This window comes from Pavona decussata, unplaced genomic scaffold, assembly GCF_977016875.1.
Source record: "Pavona decussata unplaced genomic scaffold, jaPavDecu1.1 SCAFFOLD_189, whole genome shotgun sequence".
NCBI lineage: Eukaryota > Metazoa > Cnidaria > Anthozoa > Scleractinia > Agariciidae > Pavona > Pavona decussata.
The window spans coordinates 265,169-287,216 of NW_028145598.1; the positions used below are offsets into that span (position 1 = coordinate 265,169).

At 39.2% G+C, this 22,048-nt stretch overlaps 1 protein-coding gene and 2 long non-coding RNA genes across 6 annotated transcripts; all 3 read right to left on the reverse strand.

Annotated features, from left to right (window-relative positions):
- Positions 1 to 1,561: 1,561 nt before the first annotated feature.
- LOC146462388 (uncharacterized) lies at positions 1,562 to 4,185 on the reverse strand. The gene is made up of 3 exons (XR_014857156.1): positions 4,124 to 4,185; positions 3,283 to 3,455; positions 1,562 to 1,823 (listed from the first exon to the last, which is right to left on the reverse strand). It is a non-coding gene; the product is annotated as an uncharacterized LOC146462388 (long non-coding RNA).
- A 2,243-nt stretch (positions 4,186 to 6,428) lies between these two features.
- Positions 6,429 to 9,545, reverse strand: LOC146462389 (uncharacterized). Of its 4 annotated transcripts, none has more exons than XR_014857154.1 (3): positions 9,118 to 9,545; positions 7,377 to 7,438; positions 6,429 to 6,679 (listed from the first exon to the last, which is right to left on the reverse strand). It is a non-coding gene; the product is annotated as an uncharacterized LOC146462389 (long non-coding RNA). The 4 variants fall into 4 exon arrangements; XR_014857153.1 differs by having other exon boundaries at positions 6,429 to 6,682; positions 9,118 to 9,540; XR_014857152.1 differs by having other exon boundaries at positions 7,377 to 7,441; positions 9,118 to 9,536.
- An 11,191-nt stretch (positions 9,546 to 20,736) lies between these two features.
- On the reverse strand, positions 20,737 to 21,864 carry LOC146462390 (collagen triple helix repeat-containing protein 1-like). Its single transcript, XM_085085673.1, has 2 exons — positions 21,589 to 21,864; positions 20,737 to 21,264 (listed from the first exon to the last, which is right to left on the reverse strand). The coding sequence occupies exons 1-2, from the start codon at positions 21,826 to 21,828 to the stop codon at positions 20,908 to 20,910; spliced, it is 597 nt and encodes a 198-aa protein (XP_084941799.1). The 5' UTR covers positions 21,829 to 21,864; the 3' UTR covers positions 20,737 to 20,907.
- Positions 21,865 to 22,048: the final 184 nt, after the last annotated feature.

Consider the following 22,048-nt stretch of genomic DNA (forward strand, 5'->3'; position numbering starts at 1 on the left):
GTGATCCTATCAGGAGTCGAACCTAAGACCTTCCGATTACTAGTTCGGATGCTCTACCACTGAGCTACAGGAGACTCGTGGGAGCTAAGGCCATTAAACTAAGTGACACTTAGTTTAATGGCCTTAGCTCCCACGAGTCTCCTGTAGCTCAGTGGTAGAGCATCCGAACTAGTAATCGGGAGGTCTTAGGTTCGACTCCTGATAGGAGCACTTGGATTTCTGCGGTAAGTCGGCATTTTCTCGGGGTAACGAAGCTCTTGTTACTTAATGAGTATAAACCTTATTCCAAAATGGCTTCGAGTTTAATATTCTTTTGTTTGAATTCAAATTAACCCTTCTTGCCTCGTTCAAGGGAAAATATTCTTTTGAGTTTTGAGATTAAGAACGAGGTAAGAAGGTCTAATTTAAATACGAACAAAAGAATATTAAAATGACAGCCATTTTGGAATAAGGTCAATTTCCTATAGAACTGATGACTGCCGAGAAATGCACTTATTCATCAGTGCAATTTCCATCCGTCTACCCAAACGATCCCGTAATCCCTCACTCGTACCAGTCCCCTCATAATTTCTGGAGTGGGGAATACGGGCAATATTTTCTTGCAACTGGTGGCGCAACAAATGTTGCGTTGCAAGTTCCGATTATTTGCTGCTCGTATTGCCATCTCTGCGCGCAGCAAATTTTCATGTTGCAATACACAGAAACGAAGCCTACTTTCTGCAACATGAAAATTTGATGAAGGTGGTAATACGGGCAACAAACAAGCGCAACTTGCAACGCAATATTTGATGCGCCACAAGTTCCACTTGAAGAAAGTGATGGAACCGGCCTCATCTTCGCCACCTTCCTGCCAGGAAGAGACGTGTTCAAAGGACATGCATAACGGGCCTGCAATGTCCAAGATGTGATCTTGGAGTTTCTTTGATTCTTTTTCAACTCCTTTCGCTCCAGACACCAGGGAGCTTAAGTAGTTGCCAAGCACTAGAGTAAACACAGATTCCACATTAGGACGAGGAAAATCCCTTGTAATTTACCTTCGCTCGTATGCAGACTGTGCGGAATGGTGATGTCATTACTGCAATCATCGTTTTCACCTGACGACTAGCTTTGTTTTCTTTGAAGGCGCTTCACTGACCTCAAAGCAATCATCATTTGAGCCTTGTGTTGACCAGGCGGCTGACCGGGGAGTTAAAGTTTTGCTTGAGCCTGATTTTGATAACAATAGAAAACCAACTGATTGGGAGAAGACTGTAACAAGGATGTTAGAAGAACAGGCTTATGTATGAACCTCAAGGGGAGGATTATGAGATTGAGGTTGAAAGTCTGGGTGTGGATGGGTTTTATTTGATAAGTGAGTTCTGAGTTTAGTCTACAAACAACCCGTTCCCTTCAACGAATCTCGTAACACAGCCGATAGCTAAGAAATGGCCGAAAACTTAAACTGATAGTTGAGACCCCAGTAATCTCACCCAGACGGTCTAAGGAGCTTTAAGTTTCATTACTCAGTGTTTTGTGTTCATTCGATAAAGGTAACGCTAAGATATCAGGAGTCAAACATACATTAAATTTAGTATCGGTTTATTATTTATAAGTTTACACGCCCTTTGGGATATTACTTTTTAAGTTTACATTTCATTGTTGCCTTGTTCACAATTTTATTAAAAGGGGCGCCGTTAACAATGACAGCTTTGAGAGGGGAAAAAAAAAAGAGAGAAAATTGATTTTTCTTTTCACCAGTCCTCCGGTTCGCCACTCAGTTCCCGGTTGCAATTCAGGACACGTGCAGCTGCGCACAAACTGCGCCGGTCGTCCAGCGACATCTCCTGAAAGGAAAACCACGAGTCGTTAAAAACATGAGGGTCGACTCATTTGAGTAGTCTCGAGCAAAATGCTGAATTTTATGGACACTTCAATTATAAATTAAAACTATCACCTTGTCGTCATTTTCTGTTGTTCTGTGTGTTTGATTCCCACCACTTCTTTTTATATCCCAGTTTCCCTTCAATTCTTGGGTGTTTGAAACTTCATCCGTAAGCCCCCGTCACTCATTTCTAGTTCTAACCTGCCACTGAAAACCGCCAAGAAACGCTGGGTGGGAGATCGATGCCAGGTCATTGTAACAAGCTCGTAGTCAGTGCACGATTGACTTCCATATTTGAAAGTAAGCCGTGCAACGGATTATTGAAATTAGGTTTCAAAGGCTTTTTCAAAACGAACTCGTATTCAAAAAGTAAATTCGAATTTCGGCAGCCAAATCCATTTCTAGCGGAAAATTAAGTACAGGTACCAATTTCTTTCCCATATTTTGATCAAAATTGAGTTATGGCCTTACCAACCCAGAACAAGACCGTGTCTTTTGACATTATGTGGTCAACAACAACAACAACAACAACAACAACAACAAAATAATGAAAAAATAAATAAATAAAAGAAAATTTCTGTTATATTCCGGTGCTGTAATTGAACAAATGATAGTATATTAGCAACACGTGAAACGATCGCCCACCCAGCGCTGTTTCTTGGGGTTTTTTAGTTGGTGTAGAACCGGGACTGAGTAGATTATCAAGATGGCGGCGGGTCAGCAGGTGTTGAATAAACGGGAAACGGGGATTTCAAACAGAAGAAGAAGAAGAAGAAGAAGAAGAAGAAGAAGAAGAAGAAGAAGAAGAAGAAGAAGAAGAAGAAGAAGAAGAAGAAGAAGATATCAAAGACACAGAACAGAAAGTGAGATGACAATTTTATTCAAGTGTCAATTAAATTCAGCTTTATACTTCAGACAATTCCACTCGAGTAATCGACCCCTATGTTTCCCACTGCTCATAGTCTCCTTCGCAGCCGCTCGGGGCGGAGTCACGCAACGCTCCCCGTCCCCACGCCGGCCCGAGCGGCTGCGAAGGAGACTACATTGCTCATGGAATACCAAAAAAAGAATAGATGAAAATACGTTTTTTAGGTTTTTTGACTAAACCGGGATAATTAAAATAGGAAAATTTCAGAGAGAGACTTTCAGACCGGTTTACGTACTTAAACTGAGCAAAAGCTTTTTACGATTTTTCCGTCAAATTCTCCCACGCCAGAACGAGAAGTAAACTGCTTCAAATTAAAATAAAAAGTGGTAAAGGAAAAGTATGTTAAGTTTAAAATAACATAAGAACTATTGTCTGAAATCACATCGGCAGCTTGCCAGATTCGCCATTGCTTATGTGTTCTACAACAGTGCGAGAACAGCAGACTGAGTTTCACGTTTCATATAATTACGGTTATCGAAGTTCGTATATTTACCTTTTCAAAAGACTTCTTAAACTTTCCTGGTCGTTCAAACGTAACTCCATAACCTTCACTCTCCTGAGCTGATGAGACCAGATAAAAAAAATGCTCACAAACAGAATTGCCGATGTTGATTTCATTTTCTGGTTGGTAATCTTTGGTCTGTTGTGCTGAATACTGTGCCGTATCTAAAACAAACAAAACAGTTTTCGTTTTTATTTATTAAAGCCAAGGGCGCTGTTCAGTTAACAGGGAATAACCATTTAAAGAGTTTTTAGGGAGTGTCATTTGTTATATTTATTATTCTAAAATGGGCGTAAATTACAATGAAAGCGAATTACAAAACAATGCCCGTAGACTACAAAAAGCACACTGTATCAGCTGTGTTCATCAATTAGAAGTTTCCTCTGCGGGATATTAACAAGGTTTGTTAGAGAGTGCGAGGGATGATGATTCGTCCATTTTCATAACTGATTGTAATTATTAATTTCAGCAGACAGACATGGAGCTGAGATGTTGTAATTAGAGCAGAAACTGTAAATGTAACTGTTATTTTTCCAGCACCTGACGATACTCAGTGGATACTGGCAAACTGCGAAACGTTTTTTATGACACTCCCTGGCTTTTGTTTAGGAGCTGTTATTACTTTTTGAAGTCGGTATATTTCCCGAAACGGCGACTTGAGATAACAGCTTATGTTTCCAAAAGGATAATAATTTTTGAGAGTGTTTTAGGAAGTGATTAAACATGGAAATTTGTCGCTCAGTACTAGACATAACCTGCTTGGAACTAGCTTAAATTAAAAACGGAAAAAAATGTTTTCAGGTCAGCAAAATAGCTAAAATTGTTACCCTACATCAGTGGTGACCGATTCTGCTGATTTGCCGCACGGCCGGGAGGCGCAGAGTAATGTGTTTGGCCACTGAAATTAACGATACACAATCATTTTGATTAAACAGATGTTTTGAAAGCTCGAAATAACTAGAATTGTTACCGTAGCGACACGCTAATGAAAACAGACTGAGTTTCATATTTTATAAGTACTTGTTCTAACATGGCCGTGAGTTGCGGCGTAACTGAACTTGATAGGGGCACTCAAAGGTTCATGTCAGTGAATTTCTGAATGTGTTCAGATTGCCAGAGATATTTGGATTTAGGCAAAAATAAAATCTACAGTTTTCCTCGACAAAATATCAAGTCAAAATTTCTTAACGTTCTAAAACTTTCGTTTTCGTAGGGGCCGGAAAATGTGTCGTTAAAAATACGGGAAAAGGTCAGCTAGTATTTTCGTAGAATCCACAACAGCTCGATAGAATTCGGGAAATAAAATTATTTTCCTAAAACTCTGTTCAACTTAAACTTGCAGCTAAAGCATCCCAACAGATCAATCCGCATTAGCTTACACAAAAATGTCCATAAAAGGGCTCAAAACGATCTGGGAGTGTCCCTGAAAACATGACTAATTGCGGGGCAATACCAATGATAGTAATAACGACAATATTTTAACAAAATATCGCTTCAGGTCAAGATTTGCCGGCACCTAAAATTGAGCGCCCCAAAATTAGTGGCTTTGCCTTTTGTGGTAACTCTGAACTAACTCAACCAGTCATGAACTGGCCCCAGTTGTTTACTCAGAAAGAGTAGAAAAATTTATCCACTGGATAGGTCGCTATCCGGCAGATGAAATGTGTGCAAGATTTTCCCGATTGCCCTATAATTTGTGGACGGAGTAGAAGCATATGTCAAATTTAAGTATGGGATTGTGTGGAAAACTTGCCAAAAGCGTTAGTTGGAGTACATTTGCTCCGCTGGATAGTGGCTTATCCATGCAGTGCATAAAGTTATCCGCTCTTTGAACAACTGGGGTCTGATTGTCACTGTTGATACGAACAGCCAATCAAGACCAAAGAAGAGCTTCACTGATCCATATTGAAGTGCATTTTCCTTTAAGGTTACCCGGGACTTTCAGAGGTGTCTCGCGTTTAAGCGATGTAGCGCGTCCAGTTTAAACTGTCGATACCTAAACCCCTATATCAAATTAAAGCTTATAGAGCTGACTATCAAACCATACCAAGAACTTTGAAATAAAATAAATTGTCGAATTTTTCACGACCTCTAATTGCGAGCGTCCGAATCACCTTTTTAAAGCTACAAGTCAAAGTGAATTTTGTTTTTTGCTAATTTAATTTGCTCCTCAGTTTCCAGACCCAAAGCGCTAAAAAAGCGTGTCTGCGTTTTGCCATATTCAATCGCAGTGAAAAGTTATAGAGCATTTTCGAAATAGGATGGAAAAAATGTGGAGTAATCGTACAAAAATCGCTCTCGGAGAAAAAATATTTCGAAAGAAAAAAATTGGAGACACGTTTTTGTTGTTTATATGCCAAACTAGCTACTGTCTAAATTTGAAGGCAAACGAACAAATTCCTTTTGCGTTTTAGCTCTTTGAAGTGGCTCCTCCAAGTGAAAATTCATTTTATTTCAAAATTCTTGGTTTAGTTGGATAGCCAGCTCTATAAGCTTTAATTTGATATAAGGGTTCAGGTAGCTACAGTTTAAACCGGATGCGCTACATCGCTTGGACGCGAGACACCTCTGAAGACACCGCTGAAGGTACCGAGTAACCTTAAAGAAAAAGGTTTAATTCTAAGAAACTTCTGTTGTTGATCCCCAAAACACAAAATATCTTCTCCGTTCCTATAAATTTTGCATTTTCCCTCATAAATCAGTAAAAAATGTAAACTTTGTCACGCCTGCTCGCAAAGATATGAAGGTAAGCACATGCAAAGGTAGGAGACGCCGAGCTTTTGTCACGGCGGCATATACTGCTTGCAAAGATTTCGTACAGCGTGCTAAGCAAATGTCTGAACTTGAGGGAGGTCTTAGATGGGTCTTATCTGATGTCTTCAGTAGATTAGCCAAAATTGTGACCATGATTGAGATATTCTGCGTTTGAAATGATGGTTGAGAGCAGTACAGTTAACTGCTAGGTGAGAAACGGCCGACTATTTAACTGATAACTGTAATTCAGCATCCCGTCCAGAATTCCTTGAAGTGCCTCAGTATTTGTTTACGGTTTTACGGTACAAAGAGCATCTACTTTCAGTATTTAGTCGGTTTTCCCTTCATTTCTGATATAAATGATTAAAATAACACTAAAACAATTAAAGTAAGTATCGCTTTATTTATCTATATTTCTACAGCTCCTTTACGATGCTCATGTGTAAGTTTACATTGGAGTGCTTTATTGTTTATAGTTGCGTTTAAAAGCGTTAAATTTTTCAATAACAATTTCGAAAAAAAGAAAGAACAACTTTCTTTTTCAGTCGCTTGCTTTAGTCGTCTTCCAGTTCCCGGTCACAATTCATGTTAGTACAGCTCTGCACAAACTCCGTCGGTAGTCCAGCGCCGGCATCTCCTGGAAGAAGAAAAAAAAGAATAAAGCGTTCAGTAGATCAAAATAGTTTTTTTAGGTTTATCTCGAAACAGATAATTAAAAACCGTTCAGTTGTTTTAATGAGTTGGGAATTTTTCTAAAGAGTTCTAGGAAGTAATCAAACAAGTTTAAGAACTTTTCACGACGTTGCTTCCCCCAATCTCCCCCCTCCAACGTTCCTGTATCGGTTATACGATAAGGAAATTTTTCGCACGGTACGAGGAGTAAAGTGCTTTGAGCTGAATTGAATGGCGGGTATTAAATTAATGAAAATACTCTGTCAAAAAAAACTACTAAAAATTAAACCATAAAATATTTAAATCCTCATAAATATACAATAAGGCGTACAACTATTTACAATAATTGCACAGTTCTTCCATTAATTTTCGTCTCAGTGAGGCCATACATTTAAAAAACAAGCACAGAGTAAGAAAGTTTTCAGTGACGAGCCCAGAGAGTTCCAGATATTCACTATTCTGTACTAAAATGTGTTCTGGGCTCTACTGAACTGTTTTGTAGAGAGGAACTTTTAAGAGTTGCTGATGCTACGGCTACTGATCTCTGCACGCTTGATTTATTTGTTAGTACTGATAATTTCCACTTTGCTGGAGAGACCGGTTAGCGAAAAACAGACTGCGTTTCAAATTAATGCAGAGACTATGCTCGGGACTATTACCTTATTGGTCCTCTTTCCCGCCTTCCGGATTCGACGAATGGCCCATCCAACATTTTCATTTGCTGCTAAGGTCAAAAGTAGGAGTGATGATTAAAAAAAATAAAAAAAAAAAAAAAGAATTGGAAGGTTGATTTCATCTTCACTTCAATTATCATGGCTAGGATTGTTCTGACGTTACGCCGTGTACAACGTATGACTCCAAGACAGTTTTCCGTGGAATTTAAAAGAGCTTAGGGACCGAGTACTTGGCAGGAAGTTGCAATCAACAGTGTTGTTCAAGGAATGGTGATTGCTAGTGATTAAACTACGATGGACGTGAATTGCCGTGTAAAACAGAACTATACAACAAAGTCAGCGTACATGAAAGCAGACTGTCGGTGATCTGTGATCACCGAATACACGATAATAAATCGACAAGGCTTCTTCAGTTGAGAAAGTAGATGTTTTGTCCTTTATCATTGCTATTTGCGTGTGTCGGTTATTATCAAACAACAGCAAATTTTAACAGGGAACTTATTGGTTATATTTGAATAAAAATGATTCTACCTCAAGCATGTGAAGGCTTGACCTGGCTGATCATATGGCGTTATTCCATGTTATTTTATTCAGTCCTGAATTTTGGCAAGTAGTTTTTTATCGGTATCCTGGACAATGAGCCGAACTTTATTCGAATTGTGGCCGACCCAAATCAATGTATGAAGTACTCCTGTTGATTCAGACGCCGATTGGAACTTTTCATGTGTCAAATGCAATTTTTCCGCAAGAAAAAAATTGTTTTAAGACATATGTTAAAAGGATGAAAAAAAAATTATCCAAAAATATAAAATATTCTTTGTTGTAACCAGAGAGTGCCCACGAGGTTGAGGTTTTCTACTGATGATCGATGCTGCGGACTGACGCTAAGAGTTTTCAGTCAATCGTCAGTGCTGTTATATTCATAAGCGTGATACAAGCTTAGACTAAGTTTAGAACACAAATGTTCCCGTTTTCAGAAACACTCTACTTATAGGTTACTTGAGACGGCAAGGTCGGTTCATGCACTGAAATTTTAAATTGAAATCTTAAACTTTTAAAAGCAGCTTGGTAAAGTTCTCTGAGGATAATAACCAGCCCGCGGAAGCGGAAACTCTAAACAAATGTTCTGATCAAGAATGCATGGCTTGGATCTCGGATAATTCATTCAATTTTCTATCAATCTGAAGGTGAACGAAACTGAACCACTGAAAAATACAATATAACCTTGTATCTGCCGACTCAGTTTTTTGACACTACTACTGATAATGAGAAAGATATTATTCACCAGTTTTGTTTACGCTACCCGAAGTTAACACGAGCTACTCACAAAATCACAGAAAAGTGGAAACAAATCTTCCCAGGCCGTGAATTTTGTGATTCCAGTCACAAATTTGTAGAAACTGTAAATTTAAGTGCTCTGTCCGGATCCTTGTTCAAAGATACTAGCCATATTTCGAAACCTTTGGAATCGCTTTAATACTGATACCTGGCTTTTGTTACCGGCATACTGCTTGCAACTGAGTTTTCTTACTAAAAACTAACCAGGCAGGAACATACAGTGCAAAATTTCGCGCAACTGAGTTTCATTCTTTGTCGTTCTACAACACACCAGGCTACTCCGTCGTTCCACGTTGGAAACGCTATGGGTAATGTTGAGCAAGACAATTTCTAGTGCCACAGCTACGTTTATGATATCATTATAAATAAAAAGTTCTGATATAGTTACCTTCTTAAAAAAATTCTTCCTCTTCCCTCCCTGAATAGGCAATCCATAACCTTCACTCTCTTGTACTGCTAAGATTAGGAGGAAGATCGCACACAATAGAACTGGAGAAGTCGGTTTCATTTTCACGTTAGCTGTCTTGGGATAATCCGGCTAATGCTGTGAGCGCGGTGTGCAAGCTTATGGCTCCAAAACAGTTTTTAGTGGAATTTATTATCGTTTAGTTGATAAGGAAGTGTCATTCATATCGTGTTAATCAATGACAACTCCTGCCATATATATCCTAGCTACCAGTTACTCATTTCTAAGAGAGCCGTGAAGTGCTGTTTAAAGAAAGAAACTACAAAACAAAGTCGGCGAAGCAGAAAACGGACTGTTTCAGTTGTGATCAGCTCACAGCACTTTGAACTATCCACTGGATATTAACATGGTAGTTCAGCCGGTGCCGTGTGTTTCATGACTTTTCCTTGTTCATTGCTTGTTTATTATGGAATTTTCCATTCAATGTTCTGTCAGCTGTCATTGGTATCAAGCAACAGATATTTAACATTAAACTTCAGTAGAGGTTCTATTTAGATTAAAATAATGAGGCCTGATCCAGACGCCGCTCCACTCATGTGCCAAACCTAATTGATGAATTAAGTCCGGCAAAAGAGCGGCGTCTGAATCAGTTTGGCACGGCAGTTTTAATTTGCTGTGGCAAAGATCGTTGAGTTCGACAGGATCTGCCGCATTATGCGACACTGGAGCGGCAGCTGATTCAGACGCCGCTCCTCTCATGTGCCGAACCCAATGCATAAATTACCCATTGTTTGCCGGCGATTGTGATTGGCTCAAAGCTCTATACTGTGACAAGTCACGCATGAGGTTTTAACCGTAAACTAAGTACAAGCGTGACTGTGGCTTGATTCTCTTGACTCTCGTCTTTGAGCTTTCAATTTGCTAGGCTTTCTGATTTATTTAGAGAGAATTTCTTTGCCATAAATCTGTTTTACCTGCTGTTTTCATCCTGACTCGAAAGGTAGAATTTAAAGCTAAGTCATTTAGAATCACCGATAAAGTTTAGTCTCTCTTATTGTATTGTTATTTAGCGATAACTAAACCAGATCAGCCACATGTTTGTACAGAATTCCTGACTTTCCGTCTCAGTGAAAATTGTTTACTTCTTTTCTGCAAGGTTTGACGAATTTTGGTGCGGCAAAGAGTACGCCGTCTGAATCAGTCGTCGCTCCTAAGTTGCTTCGGAGTCGAACTTAAATGAATTAGGTTTGGCACATGAGTGGAGAGGTGTCTGGAGCAGGCCTGAGTTGTACTGCGATATCAGTTTCTTTGTCTTCCTGTGGGCTAACTGTTTTACCTTGGAATATTGAAATTGTCAAAAACTTATGTCTATCAGAGCTGGTTCAAAATATATTTTTCCTATTAAATTTCTTCATAATTACTATGACCAGTATACATGGCTCTGTTCTGGGACCCATCATGCATCTATCCAAACAATATCAAGAAATTAAAGCACTAAAAAAAATATCACAACCAAACACACGATAGTTGGTCTCAGTTTATTCGCTCATATTATTCATTCTGTGGCAAAACAAGTAATAATGATAGCGATGATCTCCAGGTCATGATTTTCCTAAAAGCCTTATATAATGCTACCGTCTGTGAGAGTTTCAGAGGAAATATTGATCTGGCTCACGGGGCTCAAACAGTTAATAACCGTGTTGATGTTAAATGCAAACAGCGCGGAATCGAAGGCAAAATACAACACGAACAGAATCAAAATACGACCCAGTTTCTCCTTTTGAATTAGAGACCACCAGATAACTCCATGTTCTAATCAATCGCAAAAGTCTCCTCACTGAGTCCTTTCCGTTCCGAGAAAAAAAAAATTATGTGTTTATTAAAGTACCGATGTAACTGCTGTAAGCATCACGTTGTTAAATTTTTGGAGTCGCTCGTTTTACGAGCTGGCCCCTGCCATTTGTTACCTGCATATGACTCGCAAAATCTTCGTACTGCAAGCTAACAGCTTTTTTTCCCATCTGTTGGCAAGATCAGTAGCACTCCAATAAAAACATTTTAATGATGGAAACATGTCCAGCCTGTGTGACATCAATTGTTTTCACTTGGTGTGTTTGCCAAGGAAAATTTTCCTTTATGTGAAGAATATCTTATGGATTATGCCTTACGATGACAGAACTGAAGTCGGCGAACACTGAATGGTTAAAGCTGCAGTCAGATCAAACTGTTTTATATGCTAAGTTAAGCACGCTCACCGGTATTTCTGACAGGCTCGCTTTTAATTTTCTTTTCTTTTTTTTGTGCCTGTGAGAGAGAGCGCCACACATAACAGGAAACTTCTGAACTTTAATTCATCAGCAGAAACTTAACCACTGTTACATGCGGTATATTAGCATCTTAACGGAAAGAGGCTGTTGGTAATTTTACCCTGATAAAGTAACCCCAAAAACTGACAACAATGAAAAACGTCACGTTTTAAGTATAAAAAAAACCTGTCAACCTGGAGACCGCACCTGGCATGGCAAGCTTGGCTAATTTCCTTTTGCAAAAATAATGAGTGCTTCTACCATTTTTGTTTTATTTTATATTTTTTAATAAAGCCGGACCTGTGATCACAATTATGTTGTAAATATAATTTTTGAATTAAGATGGTTAGCTTTTTTGTTCAAAAGAGTCCCGCTGACTGCTTATTAGAAAGGAGCGAAAATTGAACGGCAAGATTAAAATAAATGCACACCCGGTAGCCCTCCAAGAAAACAGATGATCATCAAAACCCAATTTTTACTCTACTCGGTGTATGATAACAAATTTCTGTAGCACTATAGTGCATAAGCACAGTGAATTATTTATTAGTATCGTTATTCTTTCCGCTGTGAAAGTGAGTGCAACTTTTAAAATGTGTCTACTAGCGTAATGTATACTCAGTTTATATAAGCGGACTTCAAAATACGCCTACAAACAAATGAGAAATAATCAAAGAGTTTCTTGAGTAGCTCGCTTTTTTGTGACGCATTTTTAGCTGTTTGTCTGTTTGTTGCTATGGCAGAGCCAATATTGAACAGTTCTTGTTGACAGTGAAGTTAGTAAGGTTCCCACATACATTTACAATTTACAGGAACAATTAAAACGTTATGCGACTCTGGCTGAGCGATGACTCAGTCAAAACTTGCCAGGACAGGTGCTGGTGATTTTCCGTATTAAAGGTTTTCGGACTCCTTTGTGTATAATTCAGTCTGTCAAATAATACAAAGCCGGTAATTTACAAAAGCGGCGTCAACTGAGGCCTGGCATAATTTAATCGAGAATATGGAGTCTTTCAACGTCCGATAATTTTGCGCAATCTACTAGGTCAAGAAACGAAATTTTAAAATTCAGGCTGTGCACAACGAGAAAATTTAAATATTAATAAAGAGAAAATAATAACCTTCAGTAGAAAACTCTATTTCATAATTCAATGCTGGAGAAGCCACCGGCCGAAAAGAGAGATTATCGAAAATTTTTCGTAAATTTACGATCGAAACAAAATCGTCGGAGTCGAACTTTTGCGAGCTAAGCCGAAGATAGACAAAGGACGCCATCTTGGCTTCTAACCTAGGGCGCCTTCCATTTGTCAGCGCTGGCCGACCAGAAAGGCTAGTCTGTAAATCGAACGCGTCATTTTGAAGTAATGGTTCTGCAAAAATCTTGAAAAATAATTACTTCAAAAATGGTACGCGCTATTTTGAAGAAATTCGAAGGACTATGACAAAGCTTATTCTTCAAATTGGTACATTCCGTTTACACATTGACCGGTCTAGCGGGCAAGTTCAGTGACAAATGGAAAACGCGCCTAATCTTTGATGTCCATTCAAATAACAAGCAAGGATTATCGAAAGGCACTAGGGTTAGGGTGAATTCCTTTGGGACTATTCCAGAACAGGAATATGCACCCGGATGGTGTTCATGTTCTTGCGGAACTAATATACCTTTTTCGGAATGCTGCCCTCGATAGCGCAATGAGGTCTGCTCAGAATTGAAGAAGTAACCTTCACTTTGGGACCTGCTATTCTCTGAATTCTGTTATTCCTGAATCGGAATAATTGTTTTGAAATTGTTCCAAAATAGTACGCCCTAGGACAGCACGGTCAAACTGGGAGAGTTGGCGAGAGAGTCCGATAGGATGACTTGGCAAACGTTCAAACTGTCGATGTTACCTTACCAATAACTTAGTCCATGTGTCCTCTGCGGCTCAGTTTTTCATTGATTCTCGAATTTTCACAAGAATCAATGAAAGCTCAAACTCTTTCCCTCATTAACTGTTGCCTCATTTGTTTAAAAGCTCTGAATTTTATTGGTTTTCATAAGAAAAATGCAAGCAATGTAACGAAAATGGCAATTTCTCGTGATTCTGACAAAACCGGAAGGTTTGACTGAAAATTGGCACGGAAAGTTAACATTCTTTTTACAAAAATGTAATGCTTATGAATTTTAAAAATAGAAGGATATCACAAGGGACGAATTTGAAAAGCAGCATTGAAGAGATTTGGGCAAAGAGATTCAATGCGAACTGTGAGTGGTATACATTCAAATGGTAGAGATGATGAAATTTCGCCAAAGAACGCTATTGAAAGTGAAAAAACTGAAACTGTGGCGAAAATAGCTGGCATGAGGAAATTTTACCAAACCTAGAGTCGCGGTTTAGTGAAAATGAGCTGAGTGGAAGAATACCACGGGAGTGATCGAAATGGCGAACTGTTAGTGAAAATTAAGAACACATTTTTGACGAAATTTTGCCCAAGGTCGCCGCCGCTTGCGAAACTGAAACAAAAAAAGCCATGAATTCACCAAAGCAGTAAATATGGTAGAAATGTCGAATTTGGCGAGGGTTTGTTGTTCAACATAAAGTATCTTAAATCTATTTTGCACAGGTTTGGGAATAACGGTAACTTTGTCTCTTGTCACGTGACCAAAATGAACGCGTTATCTATTTCCATGAAAAATATCTTTTCGAAAGCAAATTTTGCCAGCTAACTTCATGGAAACGACACAGAGATGCCACGGTGTTGCTCACACAAATTAAATTTGAATACAATTAACAAATGTTTGGCAAGACTGGGCCAAATGTTTGGCAAGCTTGTGGCAGTCACACAAATCCTTCTAATTTGCTGACAATTTAGACAGCTAAAAATATATCCCTTTGATTATTTTGCTTTCAAGTTTGGAATCTTTGACAATTTGATTTATTTGAAAGAAATGTAATGTTATGTTCTCATGTTAGGGCAACTCGGATTTTCTTTTTTCCAAGTATGCCTGTGTCACTGACTGAAAAGATTAATCTATCATTTATTTATTTATTTATTTATTTATTTATTTATTTATTTTTTTACCTTATCTTAGTTAAGTATTTCAGGCTTTAGGGTTAAAATAATAATTAAAGAATAACTAACAAAAAATACCTGTACAATTTGCCAATCTTTCCAAAGTTCTCAGTTGAAAAGTATTACAATGGATCGTTTATTTAGTGATTTAACCCCCGGGGTCGGGGCCGGGGCCGGGGGAGCGGGGTGGCCGGTGGCGATTGTGCCCGAGGCGACTTTGAACCTGAATAATCTTTTAATATTCAAGCAAACTCCCTGAAACATCACGACTTTTTCAGACATTTATTTAGGGAAATTTAGATGTGGTCAGTTAGTGTAAATTGACTTTGATGTTACCATGGCAACATCAAAGTCAGGTTTTGGGGAAATCCAGAAATCCAAGATGGCGAATTCAAGATGGCCGCCATTTGGAAACAATGACTTAATTACTACGTCATATGATGTCATCAGCTCGAAATGCAGACTCCATAGGAGACATCTTTTGACGTACTATATATCCTCACTGTCATAGCTATTATACTTGCGAAGTTATGGAGGGAGAGCACAATCAGCTACTTTCCCCCTGCACCAGGAGACAAAAGAAAGCCCACTCAAGATAGGATTAAGAGTGAAATTATTTTAATTCTGTTATTTAATAGCTTGTGATCTTATGACAATATGAGGCTAGTGAAAGAGCCATACTTGGCAGTTTTTGCTAACCTTGGCATGGACCACAGTAAGAACTGCGGTTCTTAATTAGTAGCCTTTTAAATGTACTTCTTTCCGAAATTTCATTAGGTTTCCTTAGTGAAATACCGTCTGTTTAGTGGAAGGTAACTTGTTTTTAAAATTAGTTCCATAGGAGTCTTAACCTCTCAAGGAGGGTAATTCCTCGCCAATGACTGTAAAATGAAAGATATACACGCAAATGCGGAATGCAAGATTACTATTTCCAGTGTGGGATCAGTCTGGCTTTTTTTGGTGCATAACAAATAGTTTAACTCTCGTTTATTCTCACTGATTCCTTCTGAGTCCGTGTTAAAGTAGCACCAAGGCCATAATAGGGGAGGGGGAGACTCCGCCCTGCGGCCGAATCTGGTACAACTTGATCTACTTTTAAACAGAAAATGTAGCCCTTTCTACACAGAATGGTAACCATTTCCCATATCTCCAGGACAAAAGCCGTATCTATTTTCGAGGGGTGTATTCGAGTTGGTTTGAAGGGGCCTGATAAATACTTAAAAATAGTTCCCTACACATTTATATACCTTCAGCCTGGAAAAGGTACCTCTTTTTGGTGGGGCCTCCACACAGAAACCATTGGGAGTTCCAAGAATAGCTTTACCAGATACGTGCAAACCTATCTTGTATAGACTTGATTGCAAAAACGCTGTCACACAAAAGCATTAACCATAAGCGATGAGACCCAACGATTTTATGGGTGTAAGTATACTAAATTTTGTTTGAATTTATTCTGCTCTCTTGCATTGTAGTGCATCGTGTTTCTACACCACTGCGTTTTTTGTCATAAAGATTGAGAATAAAATAAATGTGATTTTTTTTCTTCCGAGCGTAGTTATCGTAAGGTCTTAGGTTCGACCCCTAATAGGAGCACTCAGATTTCCTTTTTCTGAGTTTGCCTGTGTCACTTTGAGCAATACATCCTTCCCAAGAATGAGAATAGTAAATCACTGATTATGCAAATAAAGTTATTGTGTGAACACTGCCATAAATCCGCAACCTCGTTCCCAGGATCTTTCCTCTTCACGTCCCAGGGGGGGAGAGAGAGGAGATTCTCCCTTCTCTCGCTCCCTCTTTCGCTCCCTGGGAGCTAAAACGCTAAAACGCCATTTGAACGCTTTAAGACCTATCTGCAGGGACCAATTTTCAGCTTCAATCAATCACAATTTATCTATTTCAAATAGTGATATATTAATGAAACTTTCAGCTATGAGTGAGTCATTCTCTCACAACGGGGAAATCTTATGCTTGAAAAACTCCATCCAAAACCAGGAAGACCCATGCGTGAATTCCTCTAGATCAAAAACTCCGGTACCAATTCCCATCCCACAATCGACCGGAGTATGCCATAAGGAGGGGAGGTTGTTGAAAGTTCGAAATAGTCAGCGCATAACTCCATTAGCCATAGTTAATAAGCGTTCACTCTATGAAAACTTGGACCCCCTCCCCCCTCTCCATCCCGCCCAATTCCATGGAGTAGCCGATCACATCGCAATTCAGTCAGATTGCCTAATGGTCGCTGAAGGAAACGGAACGTTCTATCATGCACCCACCAACTGAACCTTTACCCGCACCATCGTGTTGCTGTTTAGCAGCCTTAAAAAGGAAGGACTAGTCTCTGACGTTGAAAGGATAATCAAGCGTTTCTTGTGCAATGTGGAGTTCCTTCAAGATCGAAATATCAGCACTACTTTGTAATAAAGCTGCCACGAAAAGGAGGGTTTGATTTGATTGTCAGTTGTTCTGAGGGCTCTCAACTGAAAGCGTTGATATTGCAAAGGTTCCACAACCTTAGACGTTCAAAAAAGTCCTTCGTCCGATCGATTTATATTGCGCGACTTCGTCGCTCGGGCGTGGTCTAAAAAAGCTCATAAAAAAGCTCGCTCTGCTCGCCAAACTCGCGAGGTCGACTTGTAGCAAGTCTATGTAAACCTGTATAAGATCTGCGCTAGCGCGATGCAGTTCCTCCATCACGATTAGGGAAAACTATTTAAATTATCAAATTATTAGACTAATGTAAAAGATTGTTGAATAAAAATTTTTTAACAGACCTCCTTTATCGGTCTTTTTGTGCTCAGTGTGTGTTATCGATTTGAAGCTTAAGCAATTCCTTGATGTTCAGCCTCTAGCGGCTTCAATTATTTCTATAGACCTTGAGTGGTCAAGCGATAAGCAAATAATCGATAACAATCTATATAAATCGATTGCAATCTTTTGATTACCAATAGCAATTAATAAAAATCAATGGGGAAAAAGTGGTGAAATCGATTACTATCGACTGGAGATAGATCATCGATTGGTTTCGATTACTATCGATTGTTACTCTAGGAAAATCACTGACCCACATTTGTCCCTATGGTTTTATGGAGTTATTCAATTTTCATAGCACGGAAGTTTTACAACTATCAATACTAGGAAAAAAAGAGCAATTATAACTGTAGCAGAAACATTGTGGTCCTTTATTATCTCTCTTTGCGTCTTTGCATCCGAGTTGCAGTTGATATCGGAAGAAGCTGTGGTCAAGGTAGCACTGTGCAAATCCCTGGATGGTCTCGTCGTAGTATCGTCATGAGGAGGCAACAAACAGCTGGAAATTGGTGGTCGACTCTCCCTATGTACTTCTTGAAAAAAAATAATCCCTATTTTGTCAAAAAAAATCATCTACATACTTCCGTAATCTAGTTCGATTGCTCTCATTTTTAAAGCAAGCTTGGAAAACATTCTGGATCAATCAGTTAGTGAAGGAATCGAAACACTTTTACTCGGTGACTTTAATTGTGATATGCTTCCTAAAAGATTGCCAAGAATCTCTAAAGAACTCATGCAACTACTAAATTTATATCAATTCGATCAACTCATTAAGGAACCGACGCACATTTCCGAACACTCTTCTACGACTATTGACCTGGCATTTACAAATGATGCTGAAAAAATCATCAAGTCAGGTGTGCTACAGTGCTCGATTAGCGATCATTCGCTGATATTTTTGACAAGACGAGCGAAAAAACTACGAAGCCCCGGCAATAATATTCAATATCGAAACTTTAAACGTTACTCAAGTGAAAACTTTGCTGCTGATTTGCATGAGGCCTCCTGGGAGAAAGTTGACACCAGTTTGTCTGTTGATGACGCATGGACTGCATTTGCTGAAACACTCTACGCAACAGTTGATAAACACGCACCTCTTGCCACAAAGAGAGTGCGCGCTGAAAGTCTACCATGGCTAACGTGTGAGATAAGGGAACTGATGCGAAAACGCGATTTTCACCACAAGCGGGCGCAGAAGCAAAAGACAACTGAAGAATGGGTTAAATATAAAGAGCTGCGAAATAAAACAACTCGCCTCATTAGAAATGCTAAACAAGATTACTACTCCAACTTGATTGAAGAAAATAAGAAAGACTCGTCCAAATTATGGAAAACGTTGAAATCCGTCATTGCTATCAAACCTAAGATGTCAACCATTGAGTCACTTGAGACTGGCAGCGGTGTTATTCAGGATCCTAAGAAGATCTCGCAGAGCTTTGCTAAGTACTTTTCTACTGCAATTGAAACACTGAGACAGCGTATGGTTCCTGTATTATCGGCCCCTGGACCACCTGCAAATCGATCCGCAAACAACTTCAAGCTTTCTCAAGTTAGTGAATCCTTTGTAGCTAATGAACTTAAGAAACTGAAAAGCGACAAATCAACTGGATTACATAATATCCCAGCACGACTTCTCAAGGTCGGTGCCGACGCACTTGCCACACCTTTAGCAATACTTATGAACAGATCGATAAATGAGGGGTCTATTCCCGCAAGCTGGAAACATGCCATCGTAACTCCAGTGTTCAAGTCTGGTTCAAAATCCGATACCTCTAATTATCGCCCAATCTCAGTTCTGCCAGTGTTTGCAAAGATTCTAGAAAAGGCGGTTCACAAAATGGTTTATAATTTCTTACTACAGCACAAGCTCCTATCTTCTTATCAATCCGGTTTCCGTCCACTACATTCTACTGCTACCAGCCTAATCGATATTACTAACACTATCCTACACAACATCGACAAAGGAAAACTTACAGGCCTAGCATTTCTGGACCTATCTAAGGCTTTCGATACCCTCGACCACGATTTACTACTTATGAAATTAGCAGATTTTGGCCTAAGTAAGTCTTCAGTGAATTGGTTCAATGCGTATCTTACTAATAGAACCCAAAGTGTTATCATTAATGGCATGCAATCTGACGCTGAACCCATATTATATGGTGTACCCCAGGGGTCTGTCTTTGGACCTCTATTGTTCATAATGTATATTAACGATCTACCGTCAGTTACAAAGTACTGTAAAGTCCATCTTTACGCTGACGACACTCTGTTGTTTTTTGAAAGCAGTTCTGTGCAAGCTATTGAGGCTGCTTTGTCCCAAGACCTCGACCACGTTGTCGGATGGTTGAACCAAAACTATCTCATGTTAAATCACTCGAAGACCAAAGTTATGCTTTTGGAAACTCACCAAAAATTGAGCTCAGTCCAGTCATTCGCAGTTAGTGTTAATGACACAGATCTTGAAAGGGTATACAGATTTAAATATCTGGGCGTGTTTCTGGATACTTGCCTAAATTGGAACGAACACATTGATCATATCGGAAATAAAATCTCGTCCCGCCTTGGAATGCTTCGTAGAGCCCGGAAAGTCATCCCAAAAGAAGCTTGCATTACTCTGTTTAATGCTATGGTTCTACCGTTATTCGATTACTGTTGCGTTGTGTGGGATGGTTGCGGTCAGGGAAACAAGATCTACCTTGACCGTCTTCTCAAGCGAGCTGCGGGAATAATTGCGGGTCGCAAGACTACTGATACCGATATACAGCAAACATTGAAGTGGCCATGCCTTCAATGCCGCAGAGAATACTAAAAGTGCATACAGGTCTATAAGTGTATCAATGGCTTGGCCCCAGCTTATCTGCTAGATGACTTCCACTCCTCGGAGCAGATGCATAACTACAACACTAGGAACAAAGACCTTATTCGCCTGCCTCTTGCCAAGACTACTAAATTTCAAACATCTTTTAAGTACAATGCCGCCAAATCCTGGAACACTCTTCCTCGTAACTTACGTCATGATCAGTCTCTCACTAGTTTTAAAATGAGAGTCAAGAAACATCTAAATCACCTTAGTTAATTTCTCACCTTCATGAACTCTCTGAATGATTTTTTGCTTTCATTTCTATATTTGATTATTTATTCTTATTATTTTATACAGATCTCCATTTAAACCAGCTACGCTGAACTGGAATTTCTGTTTAAATAATGTATATAAATAAATAAATAAATAAATAAATTTTCCTTATTTTGAAATCGGTTTAACTTTTGTTTTCTATCAATGTCAATTTTTCATTGTACCTTGTACCCAAACTGAGGTTTCCCTGTTAATAGAAGTCTCAAAAAATTACGAGAAAAGAAAGGTTGACTAAAAAAAATTATTAATAAAAAAAAACCAACGCAAAACAAACACGGACGCACGATTCTTTTTCGACATAATCCTGCCTTTTATTTGACAACAATTAACAACTGTGTTTCACTCACAAAACACAACATTTTTTAAAATCTCCCAGTAATCCAACAACTTACTATGACCTACTATAATTCAGTATATTAACCATTACTATCCCCATAAGGCATTTTTGCAGGACTTGAGATGCTGGCCCAAGATTCAAGGCTGAGCTTTGGGAATTTCTTCAATATATAACCGGGAGACTGACCGATAACCCGTTTTGGCGTTAGCATTTCCATACCCTGGACAATTACCCACCCAGAATCCCACGCGCACTCTTCCTTTCTGGATGTGGTTGCAGTGCCCTTGTATATGGCGCACGCGCATAGGATCTTTCGCTGTGCTTACACTAGCCATATAGACGAGACCGTCAATGGGAACAGGAGCTGAACATTCAGCACCGTTGAAAGTGAAGTACCAGCGTTTGCAACAATACTTGCAGAAAGCCACTCTAAAAGCGCCAGTCCAGGCAACATGGAGGGATGTGTCCGAGAAGGTCTTGGTAAACACACAATCCTGTATTACATAAAAATGAATATGAAGATAAATGAATAAAGGTAAAGGACAAAGAATAAAATAAATAAAAAATTAAATAAATAATAAATAAATAACGAAGGAACAGAGAGATAACGTGTACAATGAGACTAAGTAAGTGCGAATCGTCAGGATAAGGTAACCGAAAAACTGAACAAATTCTTTCTTTACTTTTTTGTTAACAATTTCAAAAATAACGTAGTTTGGAGCCTAAATGTTTTATTTTTTGGACAGCGTTAATCTTTATTGTAAAAGTCAAAGATATTGTTTGTGGTCTTGTTAATTTAATGCACGATGATGTCTCACCTTGATCAGACCATTATCTTTACCATCTTCCAAGTTTTTCCAGGCGCACTCCTTCCAGTTCTTAAAACCAATCACACCCGGAGGGCCCTGGACACCAGGCTCTCCCTTAGAACCATCCTTCAGTCCATTTGCACCAGCCAGGCCCTTGGCACCAGGAAGTCCCTGGGGCCCAGTCCTCCCCTCGCGACCATCTCGTCCGTCACGGCCTGGTAACCCAGGAGAACCAGGCTTGCCATGCATGCCGGGAAAGCCACCATAACAGAAGGGAGGAGATTGCTAGTTTGGAACAAGAAATCAGCATGTTAATGCTAATTTGTTAATTTATGTTTGGTACATTTACCTCGCGTGTCAATCAGTTCTTAGAGGTAAAATCTGTTCACGAACAAAACTAGAAAATAATGCTCACCCCTTTGAAAACAATCATAGTGACCCCGGACCCATCTCCATCCCTCCCCTTCAG

Excerpts from the sequence above, each read along its gene's own strand:
- LOC146462390 (XM_085085673.1), bottom strand. The coding sequence starts at position 21,828 with ATGCATGGCAAGCCTGGTTCTCCTGGGTTACCAGGCCGTGACGGACGA. Across the intron at positions 21,265-21,588 it reads AAGATAATGGTCTGATCAAG|GATTGTGTGTTTACCAAGAC; the intron begins GTGAGACATCAT and ends TATGTAATACAG.